Source organism: Chelonoidis abingdonii, chromosome 5, assembly GCF_003597395.2.
Source record: "Chelonoidis abingdonii isolate Lonesome George chromosome 5, CheloAbing_2.0, whole genome shotgun sequence".
In the NCBI taxonomy this organism is placed as follows: domain Eukaryota; kingdom Metazoa; phylum Chordata; order Testudines; family Testudinidae; genus Chelonoidis; species Chelonoidis abingdonii.
Window position 1 is genome coordinate 30,875,458 of NC_133773.1, and position 14,427 is coordinate 30,889,884.

At 40.7% G+C, this 14,427-nt stretch overlaps 1 protein-coding gene across 3 annotated transcripts in view; it reads right to left on the reverse strand.

The window, feature by feature from the left end:
• The window catches only part of MCUB (mitochondrial calcium uniporter dominant negative subunit beta), an 86,654-nt gene that overhangs the window by 14,114 nt on the left and 58,113 nt on the right, over positions 1-14,427 (reverse strand). The window contains exon 1 of one of the 3 annotated variants that reach the window (XM_032784627.2): positions 5,188-5,254. The exons of the other annotated variants lie outside the window; for them this stretch is intronic. Within the exon in view, the coding sequence (XP_032640518.1) occupies positions 5,188-5,190 (3 nt within the window). The 5' untranslated portion in view covers positions 5,191-5,254. Of the gene's footprint in view, positions 1-5,187; positions 5,255-14,427 lie in introns of those variants that run through there. 3 annotated transcript variants of the gene reach the window in all.

A 14,427-nucleotide genomic window follows, 5' to 3' on the forward strand; every position in this document is an offset into this window, starting at 1 on the left:
GATGGCCCTGTTTACATATGTACGAGTAAAGCCCGTCTATGCGGTATTCTGATAATTCAGAGATCAAAAGAACATCCTAGCATTTAAATCAGGGGTGGGCAAACTTTTTAGCCTGAGGGCCTATCGGGGTTCCGATCCTTTGGGATTGGTAGAACCTTTTTTTATATGATGAAATAAGATTTACAAAAATTTTAATCATATTTGAAGGGGATACTTGGCTGGAGGCCTGAGGCTGGTTCACTTTAAGGGAACTGTGTTGTTTGGACTTCTGAGTAACCAGTAAGGTAATAAAGACACTGTTTTATACTGGCTTGGTAAATCTAAGTATTGGACTATCCAGCAGTTTTTGGGGAATTGTCTGCCCCATGCTTTGCAGTTCATCCTAATGGAGTGACCACAGCTGGCTCCCCAGTAGGACCCTGATCACGGTTACCTTTTGGAATGAACACACAGAGTAATCACAGCAGATGTTTTAACCTGAACAGTGTCACTAAAAATGTCTACCCCCCTGAAATACAGGTAAATAACTAACATGCCTCACACAAGGCTTGTCTACACACAAAAAGTGCTTTAACTTTATCGGTATAGTCAAAGCAGTATAACTCCTCCCCTAGGATGGATCGAGTTAGATTGGTATACTGTAGAGGTTCTTAATACTGGTATAGCTTTTCCCTTCTCATATGGGAAATCGCTAAGCTATAGTCACCTTTATGCAAGTACCACTACAATTACATTATAGATTGGGTCAGTATAACTATAGCTGTTTGGGGGAGGGGGGGACCCTTGCCCCCATAATTGAAAGTTACAAAAAACAGTGCGAATCTGGACTAAGTAAAGGTTGAAACTTGACAGGGAAGGAGGAAACTGCATAGTTTGGGGTCAGTTTACCAGATAAAAGGAGTATCCCCCGGAAGGCTTGCAACACGCTTTGCCTGAGGCAGCTATATTTCTGCTTTCAGTACCTGCAAGTTAAACCCTTTATGAAACACATCAAAGGGGATTTACAAAAGAATAAGGGATACGCCCCACAGGTAGTAGACTGGGGACTTGATTATTATGTTTTTGTATTTAACTGAATTGTGAGCTTTCCATTTTTGGATGATGAGCACCCTTTAGGTTAGCAAAAGGAATAAAGAGTGTATCCATACTGTGTGTTGTGTGTTTCATTTGTGGGTGGTGGTTCGCAGGGTTTGGATAGGAGTTTTGTGTTTTGTATCTGCCCTCCTGCAAACTGGGATTTTCAGGGTTTTAAAAAGTGAGAGGTTTTCAGGTTAGAAAATTCTCAGTTGCTTGTGACAACTGAGTCTAGACAGTGGGCAGGAACCATACATTAAATACAGAAATATCTTAAATTATTGTTTAAAAAAAAATTGGTGGCTGCTTGCCAGTCCATGATTGCTGCATTACAGTTTAGAACTTCATAGCAATAACATGGACTGAAATCGTCTCTCCCTGCTCCAAAAGCACAAACTCCTTCCATTTGAGCAAAAGGAGACTCTCTATTAGCAAATAAGGACCTATGACACAGCTAAGCAGTTCTGGCTCCATCCAGCAGAAGACATGCACCACACATGCAGCATGTGGCATGATAGTAGAAAAAAATGTAAGCAATTCATACCCTGGTTTTTCAGAAAAGCTTTTCTAAGCAAGACAAAACAAACAGACTAATATGTCCTCAGTAATCTAGTATATAATAATCACAATGCATCAGGAATGTCTCCCTGGGAGCTACTTAAGACATGCCTCTTTGTGTTGATATATGATGAGCAATTACTTCTGCTCATTAACAAATTACCTGTGGTTCATCTTGTCCTGGACATTGTACCACACTGTTTGCATTAAGGTGCACCTTTAATTCTTTTGTTAAAGATTTTTGGCATCAACTTTGTTTAGACAGTGGACAACCTACTCAATAATAATCAGTTGGAAAATACTCATTCACTTTATAGATGGCTTTGTTGGAATGAGTTCTATAGAACATATGGGTGTATTCTTTATATGACTGTGTGTATTGTTGGTAATCCACTGGAAAAAATCTTTGTATACTGTATTTATAAAGATTTAAATGCAATTTTGTCAATAAGATAAAATGGATATAATTTGGATCTGTTAATGAAGTAATGTTTGAGTGAAACAAAAGGAGTAGCCTCACAATACATATTTTATATGGTTTCTCTTTCTGCAAAGATTTATTCCTGTGCTTCTCCCTAGTTCAAAACAAAGAAACAAACCCTTTTATTATATCTTTGTATTTCCCTCCGGAAAAACAACCTGTTTATAATCAAACATGATAATATTTACACACAGAGAGAAAGAAAAATAAATGGAGGTAATTCAAGTGGCTTTATTAGCTTTAGATTGCAGGAGAGGTTATTGACTAAGAGTGAAGTCATGCTTTAGGTGATAAAATGGTTTGTTAAATGAGAAAATAGCTGAAAAGGAGTAAACAGTGAGTAGTTATAACTGGTATCTACTCAAAGGAAAGAGGTCACTAGAAGATTTGCCATAGGGGTTGTTTTGTGACTACCCTTGTGAATAAGTCATATTTGATCAGAATATAAAACATATGACAAAGGATTGCTGCTGATGCTGAAAACCATGTTCTAATAAACAATATGTAGCAATGCAACTAGATTCAGAAGGAGTGGGAATATTAGTTAAGCAACTGTCTCTGTTTATGCACAATGCTTTTTAATGTACAAAAAACATAATAGATAACCCTGGGAGGGAAAACAACCAGCAGACAGTGATGATAGTTACTCCACAAGACAGTTATGGAGCAGATTGATCAAGAAAGATTTATTTGTAAATGCAGACTAATCATTAGTCACCTGCACAGTGTACATAGCTGCAGTACAGAAAGACATAGGTACATCAACAAAGGAACACAATTCAAATCAAGCCAAGTGATTGTTTCTGTGCAAAGCCCAGTTTCTCTGCATGGGAAAAACAAAGGGGTGAGTTAATATCCTTGCTCTGCTCAGGATTTAAATCTGGGGTTCCAGATGTGATTTCAAGTACGAGTCTCTAGCCATTAACCTATCCCTTCCAGCATAAAGCACCGGGCTACAGTGATTGCAGTTCGGAAAGGTCACACTGGTACAATAAAAGTGAATATCTTTTCAAACTCCTTGCAATTCATTTGTCACTGTTTTTAAAGAGCCATGAAACCATCACACATTGTAGAAAAAACAAGAAAAGGCTCAAAATATGTGAGAGTGTCAAAAACCCTACCATTTTATTTCACATTCTGATTCAACGATAAAGATTAACTTCTTGGAAGAGGTAACCCTAAGCATGTTAGGGATTTACTGCATCCTAAATTTGATTGCCAGACAGTAACAAAAATGAAACATGTTACATTCTATCATATGCTTCTTTTGGCTTAATCGAGTATCATGTCTTCTGTTTTTAGGGTAAACAAAACCATTTCGCCTAAAGCACAAACACAAGCGAATTAGGGGACCCAGTTACAAGACTCTTGCAATGTGATCCTAACTATGTTCTGTAATCAGTCAAAAACTTGTGAATCCAATTATGGAACAATGTTAATTGACCCAGCTATGTTACACATTGCAAGAGTTACGGACATAGTGGCCAGCCATATTACAAACAGACCCCTTACACCAGTGGTTCCCGCCATGGCGCCTGCCGGGGCATTTATGTACACCCACCTAGTGCCCAGCAGGGGAGAGAAGCCGTGGCCCCGCGCCTGCCAGGGACAGAGAACTCCGGGGCTGCAGGCTGCGGGCACCGGTGTTCTCTGTCCCTGGAAGGCACAGGGCCACGGCTTCTCTCCAGCTTCTCCAAGGCTGCAGATAGCGGGCGCCAGTGTTCTCGGTCCCTGGCAGGCGCGGGGCCACAGATTAAGCCGGAGAGAAGCCGTGGCCCCGCGCCTGTCAGGGACAGAGAACTCTGGGGCTATGGGCGCTGGTGTTCTCTGTCCCAAGCAGGTGTGGGGCCACCTAGAGCCCAGCAGAGGAGAAAAGCTGGGGCTCCACACCCGCTGGGGACAGAGTACTCCGGGGCTGCAAGCACCTGTGTTCCCTGTCTTCCCAGCTTCTCTCTGCATTGCCCAGAACTGGAGCCAAAAACAAAAACAAAAAACCACTCTGACTCTGCAGAATGGCTGGAATGCCGCCCCATAGCATGTGCTGCCCCAGGCACGTGCTTGCTTCACTGGTGCCTGGAGCCGGCCCTGCATGTGAGTAATTGTTGGCGCCCGCCACACTCTTCTGAAAACACGAATGTGCTACTGGCCACAAAAAGGTTGGGGACCACTGCCTTACACAATTCAGGCTCAGTGGATGAGCTCTCACAGTGAGAATCAGAAAAAGGTTTAAACAAATGTCAACCAATTATTTTGCTGATATAGAATATTTTAATTAGAATTATTTGACTAACAGATTAATACATTTGCCTTTCTGGAAACCATGCAGGCTTGTCGCTATTATATCATGTCCATCTAGGTGTTTATAACTCTCTTTACTTATTGGTTTTAGTCAATAAGTCTGGTACTAAACCCACAGGCTCACAGACGAAGTAGTTCCCAAGATCACCCTTCATGTTTTATTATTAAATACTGAACGACAGAGACCACTTTTGCTACCGTTCAGGAGAATAGCTGATATTAAATGAAAGACAGCACATTTTTGTTAGCAGTCCAGCCACTTCATTAAGTTCCTTCAGAACTCTTGGGTGTTTGCGGTTTGGACCTGGCTACATGTTGCTAATTAACGTATCACCTTGTTCTAGACCTCCTCTTTTCGCACCTCAATCTGACAGTTTCTCATCTTTATTACCTGAAAAGGGTGGCCTTTGGTAAGTCTCTCTCCAGTATCCGCTTTGATGAAGACTGATGCAAAGAAATAATTTAGTTTCTCTACATTTTCTGATATTATCTTCCTCAATTAGTCCCCTTTACCCATCTGGTGGCCCAAAAGACCCACTGAATTTCCTATAGACATCCTACTTCCAATATCCTTAAATAATGTATGGGTTAACAACACTTTAGGTTCATTGTTCTCCAGATGAAACTGGGGGGTTAATGTTACATTTTACCTGCCATAGTTTACATTCATTTCTGTTGACTTCACTTGGGCTGAATTTCCATTTACTAAAAGATACCTGATTGTCTAAAATTACCACTTGATGCTTGGCTATTTAACAATACCGGTTTTGACTTACCATCTTTCTTTCTTTTTCATTTAGGAGTCTCAATGCCTTCTGTGACTCAGTGATGGTGTCCGTAAACAACCTCCAGCCTGGGTTTTAATTGCCTTGTTCTTGACTGTAAAACATCTTTGATAAGTTTTCTAATTTATTTATTGTAAAGCTCCATTTGATGTTAATGCAATAGTTTTGGGTACAGTTCCTTCTCTGAGAACACTGAGTTTACTTGTAATGTGGTCAAGATTCCTTAATTATAGTTGAGCCACTATTTACTTGAGCCAGCTCCTTTGTGTTACTTAGTGCTATGGTGAAAGGAGCCTGTCCTCCGGTGTGCTTCAGAATTAGCTGTTTCAAGAATCAACTATTTAAGCTGTTGAGAAATTGCTTCTCCAAACCTGGTCTCCAGATTTATATTGGACCAGTTTACATGCAGGTAAGCTAAAGTCATCCCTCATTAAGACGATCTCCCTAAAGCAATACACACTTAATATTAGAGCTGCCCAGGAACCAGGATTTCCATTCCACAGGAAATTCTGACATTAAGATTCGATTGTGTTTTTTTTTTTTTTTAATGTAAAGCTGAAGTTTGAAATTTCCTGTTTAACAAAAAGTCCAAAAAAAAAGAGTTTTGATGTGCCACTACTCACATGATCAAAACAAAATATTTCAAATGGTTTCAGTTAGATAAATGTGTCATTTCCATAATCATCATTTGTTTCAACATCATCATTTAGAGTCAGTCTGTTTAGACTTTTATATATTAAAACATTAATTTTAATATGTCTATATATGATATTTAATTTCAGTGAAGAATCAAAATGAAATGAAATGAAATGAAACGTCAAAATGAATGAGAAAGTTGAAATAATTCACTTTGCCCTTTTTCCCGCTGAAAATGTTGTGGGAGTCCATATATTCCAAATAAATGTTTCTTTCCTATGAAACTGCATTTTTTGACAGAAAAATGCTGCATCGTGAATTTTCCAATCGGCTCTACTCAATATATATTTTCCTGATTCAGAGAGTGTCAATAGTATAATCCTATTAATGTATTCCTCAGATATGGGATTTTATCAATAATTCTGAGAGTCAAATGTGCAACCTTTAGAGAAATTAACTGCCCCAACACATGGCTATAGTATACACTGTACGTGCTAGGCAGCCTTTATTCACATTCCTCTCCTTCCCAAAGGCAATGATAATTTATTATTCTACTTTCCTCTTTCAATACAACACAATGCATTGCTAAACATAAGCATTTTAGAAGCATTTTAATTACATTGCATTTAAAATATATCATTTTAATTACACTCCATTTAAAATATATCTTGCTGTGAGCCTTTCGACAGTAATGTAGCATTAGAGCTCTTCCTTCTTCATATGAACAGGTGCGTCCCTATTACTACAATATCTCAGGTGCTCCAAATTGTCACCCCAGCTTCTCATTTAATAACAGTTCAATTCTCTTAAAATGTCTGCTTGAGAAGCAAGGAGGAAGAAAACCTAGAAAAACTATTTGAGAAATGAGGGACTGGACAATTGAAAGGTAAGTTACATGTCCTGTCCTTCAAACTGTGATCACCCAGCACCAAGTTGTGTCCCCAGCATGAATCTCTGCATATGAATCTCATCCAGCCTGTAGAGGAAGAGAGGAGGGAAGAAGAGTCACCTGCCTCTGTAGTGCTGTTTGGTCTGCTGAGTCAGGGGTTGGGTCTAGAGCAGGCATGCATCAGTCCATTTTCATTGGGAGCACACACATCCCATTCCCTGCCCACCATGTTGGCCCCACAGTGATGGTTAAGAAGCAGCAACATCAGCCTGAGTTATTAACATTTTCTGCTGGCTCCTTGGTGTTGGTGATGCAGCCACATCAGGGTGGAGAGTGGGGAAGGTTCATGCAAGGGCCCCAAAGCCAGAGCAGTTCCACATGGATTTTGCATGGAAGGCCCAGGCTTCTTCCAGATCAACCCAGGATTCTCCTGGATTCCAGAGGGTCTGTGGGGTTCACTGGCAGCCCATAGCCTGTTCTATGGAAGAAGGAGCCATCCCCACCTCAATGAGATGAAGTGCAGGAGGAAGTTCTGCAGTTTTCCTCCACTATAAAAGGTACATTGCCTCACTGCTTGATTGCTAACAGCCCAGTGAAGTTAATTCACTAGGACTGAAGTCAACTGATTACAGACTTTCCTAGAAATTCATCTATCCCAGCAAACAACAACAGGCACGCTATGTGAGAGGTTTCTATACTTCTTAACATTGGATTAGCTAAGTATAACAATGCTTCTTGTAGGTTTAAAATATTAATATGTAAAAAAATAAAGTGAGATTAATATAAATACAGCCAGCTATTTATGAGTAAGTAAGTTCTCAATATTTTACTGACAAGTTTTAGCATCCCCAACGCACAGTGACACATTATTGGAGTAAGAGACTGGGGAGATGTGTGCATGCATGTAATATTAATTGCAATTTTCTCCTCTAAGAGAAACAAATCTGGAAAGCAATTCATGTGGAATGACAAGACTGAAGAACCAATAGCTGTGATTTGTGACCTAGCCAGTACTCCAGAAAAAAATAAAAATAAAATAAGAGGTTGCACATCCAAAGTCAGTACTGATCTAGATACCTTATTCCAAAATGGATCGTCTTTCAGACAAAGTTTATGACAAGTACAAGTGGAGTTACAATTTACAAGTTGTTCATTAGACCGATTTTATTTTTTCTAATGTTAGTTTTTTGTTAGTAAGAAAACATATGTATAAGGGAGCAAGATATTATGAGCCCCAATGACCACCCTAACAATCATTTTATATAACTGTTTATTTGAGCTATGGAAATGCCTCCCTGGTTTGCATGGCAACCCCTATATTAACATTTCAATAATTTCTTCGTGCATTTATTGACCAGAATTTTCATTGTGTTCTCTGAAGTTCCTAGAATTGATTTAAGTCACCATGGAACAAGACATTTTTTTTTTTTTACACAATTACCAATTTTGTTCCAGGAGGCTGGTAAATTTGAGCAATTTATCAGCTAGAGGACATTTTTTTTTTTTTTTTTTTAAAAAAGATCATTCACTCTCTGAAATAATACTGTTGTATACAGTTACAGTTTCACCCCAGAAAAGATAAATGCCCAGTGCTCCAAGTGTCAGGGCTGGTCTATGCTAGGGGAGGGGATCGATCTAAGATATGCAACTTCAGCTACGTGAATAACGTAGCTGAAGTCGAAGTATCTTAGATCAAGTTACCTACCATCCTCACGGCGTGGGATCGACGTCTGCGGCTCTCCGTCGACTCCGCTACCACCATTCGCGTTGGTGGAGTTCTGGAGTTGACAGGAGCACATTCGGAGATCGATATATCGCATCTCATCTAGACGCGATATATCGATCCCGGAGAAATCGATTGCTAACCGCCAATATGGCCGGTAGTGAAGACGTACCCTCAGAAACAGCCCTTTTCTCTTTCCTAAGAAAGTAATTGCTGATAAATTCTCTTACCGTTCTCAGCAACAACAGTTTGTGCATCACAATAGGAACTAGTACGCAAATACAGTAAAACCTCAGAGTTATGAATGCCTCAGGAATGGAGGTTGTTTGTAACTCTGAAATGTTAACTCTCAACAAAACTTTATGGTTCTTCAAAAAGTTTACAACTGAACATAGACTTACTACAGCTTTGAAACTTTTTTTTTTTTTTAGTAGTTTACGTTAAACACAGTACTGTATTGTATTTGCCCTTGTTTTTTTGTTTTGGTCCGTGCTGCTGCCTGACTGTGTACTTCCGGTTCCAAATGAGATGTGTGATTGACCAGTGTTTGGTAACTCTGGTGTTCGTAACTCTGAGGTTCTGCTGTATCTTCTCCCAAATGGAATATTTTATTGTGCTGTTCTGAATAGTACGATGAGGATTCAACTGTACTGTACAGATCTAAGGTTCAATCTCAATTTATTGAAGAGCTACAGTTTTTGTAATCTCTTTTTGCAGGTGTAAATCAAGGTTATAAAGTAACAACAGGGATCCTGGCAATCAAACTACAAAGACTCTATAGAACCTTTACAATCTATTTTATTCACAGGGCTGGGGCTGTGTTCCAGAGGGAGGCTGAAATCAGGATGAGTCAGACAGTGACAGGAAAGGATCATTGAAGAAAATATATTTGCTTCTAATCAGGAGGTAAAGTCTACATCTGAGAACTGCACCATCTGTCTTTGAACAGGATTCTCAGTCAAAAAATAAATTTGTTGTAACAGACAGGAAGTGTTCAGGTTGTTCCACAGAGTAGATCTCTGTTCTTGAGGTCTGCTTCCATGGACAAGGACCTTGACCAGAGAAAAGCTGTTGCAATCTTTGACTGTAAAACTAATGAAAAGAGACTGTTCTTAGAAACAGGCTTAGAGCATGTCCTATCAGATAATCAGTCTGGGTGCTCCTCCCTCTGCAAAGGGTTGGAAAAGAGCTTGGCATAAGACATGTTAAGTGGCTCCATTCCTATTAAAAAAAATAATTCATCTCATCTCTAGCAATAGCGAGTTCTTCAGACTGCCTTCTAAAGTAAAGCCATAATTTTTGCCTTTATATGTATTTCAGCAGAGATAAGTTAACAGAAAAGAAAAATGAGTGCAAACCATCAGCTTAACCTGTTCATCCAATGTTTGTTGCTTTACTGACATTCTACCTAACTCACTCATTTTTCTTCTGAAGAGCTTCTCAGATATCTGAAGCATATTCTAGAAGATAGTAAAACAATTCTGAGTAGCAAATCAATTTGTTTTTTCTATTAAGTGACATCTGTTTAGTTATTTAAATTGTATTAAAAAAATTCAAAAAGTTTTTTTTAAAAACCCCTCAAATGGAACAAAACATTCAAATTTTATTCAACTCAAAATGAATTTTACACTTTCTGGTTCACTAAAATTGTTTCAAAATATTTGCATTTTGGACCGACTGGCCCCCCCACCCACTGTTTTAATTATTTTTTTTCAATAGCCAGCGCAAAAAGTTCTTTGCAGAGCTCTATCGTTTACAGTTTTATATTTTTCCAAACTTCACATTTCCAGAACATTTTACTACAAGTTTTGATAAGTGATGTGTAGAATCTACTATATCAGTGCATTATCTTAAGGGGCTGGCCCACTTAGAATGTGCTAGAAGAACTTTTATCCCAGATGCAGGCGTCCTTCTCCATGGAAACATGGATCTTGGAAACAAATGTAGGTTTTGGTTGAACACTTTTTTTTTTTTTTACTCTGCTTCAGAATCACTTCCTTCAGGGTCCTCATGTCAATGGGTCAGATGGCAAGGTCAATGCTCCCAGTGTGTCTGATCCATGTTGAAGGAGAAGGAACCACAACCTGTTTTTATTTGTTGCACATGGACAGCAGGACAAGTCACTGACACTCCAGACACATGATGCAGAGCGGACAGATGGATGCCTGAAGCACCTTATAGGGTTCTGCTTTGGGTTTCTGTTTGGTGGTAGGAAGCACGTAAAGACGAGAAGGAATGGTGGACAAGGAGACATAATGTACAGACAGTGAAGAAGAGTTAAACAGTGAAGGGCAACAGACCTGACAGAAGAGACAATCAAGGAATAAAAGCACCAAAAGAGAAAAACATGGACAGAAACCCATCCTGTCAGGAGGTGGGGTTGTCTTAATCCGCCAGAGAAAACATGCACTGCCACAGAGAGTAGACCAGGCACTGGAAAGTGCAGGAGTGTCAGGAACTAAAGTAGTGGTTAGAAAGAATTATCACTAGTGGAGCCACTCTCTCCAGTGACAGTTATCATGCAGCTTTTCATCTCCTGCTGCAGTCACAAATCATCTGAAGATAATCTCCCCGGGACCACCAAAACCATATTGCATTAGTCATTCATTACTGAGGTGCACTTGGAGCAACTTATTTTTCTCTTCTACAAAGCCACATTCACCCATCACCCTCAGCACAAACAATCATCTTCATCTTCTATCAGATACATACTGCATATCAGCTTTATTTAAACCATAATTCAATAAGATACATAGGCACGTGCCTAACAATTAAACACAAGTAATCCCAGCATCCTAATGTACCAGGCCCATAATCTTCTCTTCCCCATTCTCTCTCTCTCATTTAATAAGGCATCAAAAATTAATTTACTGTAACCCCATGACACTAAAAGAAAATGGGCCATGAATTTTAATTGTAATCTAATAAAATGCATTTCACAACAGTTGAACTTCTGCTTTATCATTAGCATTCTGCATGTACAAACAGTACCATGCACACCAAAAAAACAATACTTCTTGGCCACACAGAATTGTTTGCTGCAGATCCACAAACAGTTGTGCAAGCTTCCATTTCACTCTTATCAACCCCAGCTTTACAAACCGTCAGCTACTGTGGACTCCCATCATTCCTTGACCAGGTGTCCCAATTTTATCAGGACTGTCCCAATATTTACTTTTTTGTCCCACGTCCCAACTGATGTTCAGTCGGGACACAAATTGTCCCGATATTTTGCCCTCTGGAGCACAGGCAGAAGAGGCTCACGCCTCCTCACCTCAACTCCACCCTTCCCCGTATTGGATCCCTCTCCAAATCCCTGCCCCCTCACTGCCCTATTTGATCCCTCTCCAAATCCTCACCCTGGCCCCGCCTCTTCCCCAAGCACGTCGTATTCCTCCTCCTCACCCCTCCCTCCCAGGCTTATGCTAATCAGCTGTATAGTGGCGCAAGTGTTGGAGGGAGCGGGGAGAAGCAGGATGCGGCAGCCAGCTCAGGGGAGGTGGAGGCAGAGTGAAGGTGAGCTGGTGTGGGGAGGGGAGGCGGGGAGCTGTCGGTGGGTCCTCAGCTCCCACCAATTTTTCCTATGCTCTGGCGACTCTTGGTTGGTTTTTTTTGCTCCTCTGCCGGCAACCCCCTCTCCCCCGTCCCAATATTTCACATCTCTTATCTGATCACCCCACCCTTCCTGCTTCATTGCTCTTCAGATCCCACCTTTAATTTACAGTAAGGAAGGGAGGTAATCCCAGTGGGAAACACAAGATAAAGTGTAAAATTGTAACATTCTACCTGAACACTTACACAGAGTGAACTGACAAGTAAAACATGAGGGACAGATTCTGTGATGCTCCTCTCAAGGGACACAGCACCAAGGTCATGGGAGGCAAAAACCACCACCATCTGATGTGGTCCCCAAGGTAAATTACAGAAACAAAGAAATCAGAATGTCTGGTTTCTAAAGATGCTTCTCTCTTTTCCCTAATGTATCTGCATTTCAAGGCATAACATGTCTCATGGAAGTACTTTAAATCTGGAATTTAATGAACACCACACAACTGTCATTTCCTGAGTGACTAGTACTCCTCTACTGCTTTGTTTTTTAATAAGATCCTCCATTAGGCCAGCTGCATGCAGAAGCCTTTCCAAAGAAGAAAGGACAATGTTCTTTTTGTCCCTTTAACAAGTGATGTAGGACACAGGGCCTGACACACTGGATCAGGTCAATGATCAATCTAGTCCAATACCCAGTCTCTGACAATGACCAGTACCAGTATACGGATGTAAGGTTCAGCAACTCTTACAATGGAAAGTTACAGAATAACCTACCTATGATGAAAGTCAGTGGTTAGCTTATGCCCTGAAACACCAAGATTTAAAACCCTTATAAATGTTACTGTGGATGTTTTTGAGGGTCACGGAAGTGGCTAATACTTTTTTGAACTTGGATAATATACAGATCTTAGCAGTTTATTAGAAAAAGGATCCAAAGAGCGCTGGAAGGAAGCCACAAAGAGCCAAAGCAGCAAATGTTTGTTGGTTGACAGAGGAAAAAAAGAGAGGCAGAAAATTTTAAGGAAAGTTTGATTGGAAGTAAGACACAAACTCAGCACATGCTTTGGAACAAAATTGGGGGGAGGGGGGGATTTTTTAAATTTAGACTCAGAGGCTAAAATGTAACAAGATTAGCCTATTTAAAACATCAATCTAAGCTTGGAATTTATCAAAACCTAGCAGCCGATGAATGGGGACAAACAAAAATTCCAAGAAAACAAACCAGACTAGAGAAAGAAGAAAACGAGATTACTTACCTGTAACTGAAGGCTCTTTGAGATGTGTGGTCCCTATCTGTATTCCACTGAGGGGTTATGCGCTTGCATCATACATCTGGAGCCAGAGCTTTTGAAAGTAGTACTTGTTTAGCGGTCCACACATATGTCCTATGCCACCTCGTGGTCTCACCCAAGGCGATGAATGGCACTGCGGGCTGCTGGCGTCTCCAGTTCTCTCTCTACCACAGGGCTGTTGACCCTGCAGCAGAGGAGGAGGGTGGGATTGGAATGCATATCGAGACCACAAATCTCAGAGAACCTTCAGTTACAGGTAAGTAACCTCGTTTTCTTCTTCGAGCTATGGTCCCTAAAGCATTCCACTGTGGGTGATTAACAAGTAGTACCTATGTGGGAGGATGTTGTGAGGAGATTGTGGAACAGAAGACTGCTGCTCTGAATGAAGTGTGCATCACAGAATCATGCACTATATTGCACTTACATTCCAATTCATTTATTTTATAATTGTATGGTTAAAAAAAGAAAGTATGCAATTTTTCAGTAATAGTGTGCTGTGACACTTTAGTATTTTTATGTCTGATTTTGTAAGCAACTCATTTTAAGTGGGATGACATTTGGGGTAAGCAAGACAAATCAGACTCCTGAAAGGGGTACAGTACTCTGGAAAGGTTGAGAGCTACTGGTCTAGGGTATTGGCTATTCTCCACAGCAAATCCTCGAACTGGCGATAGTCATCTGGTGGGAGGAGGTAATTGAAGAGGTGGCTGCATCTGGACAAGATGAGGGATGCCTCTCCAGATCCATTGGGCTAATTCCTGAGTCATCAAGAACTATGTTGGAATGCCTACCTGATGAGGGTTGTGAAGTGACGGAGTCTTCACGAACTGAGTGGGTTTGTTTGGAAAGTAAATATTGGGGCCACTCCAGTCTGGCCAGCCCGGTTGACCCTGCTGTTGCATAGCCTGTGACAACAGTGCCAGATACCAAGTCGGCCAATAAGGCAAGGTGGGGAACTGCCACGTGCTGTTGGAAACTTCCGGTAGTTGTGAATCTGGAATGGGGGCAGTGGACCACATCGGACATCTGTATTGTCAGAATCACAGGAGTCAGAAACCTCACCAAATGGCGGTGCCATCAGAACAGCAGGACAGGAGGTGGCAGGAACAGCGGGAGAAGGGTACCTTTGACTTGGTGATCAG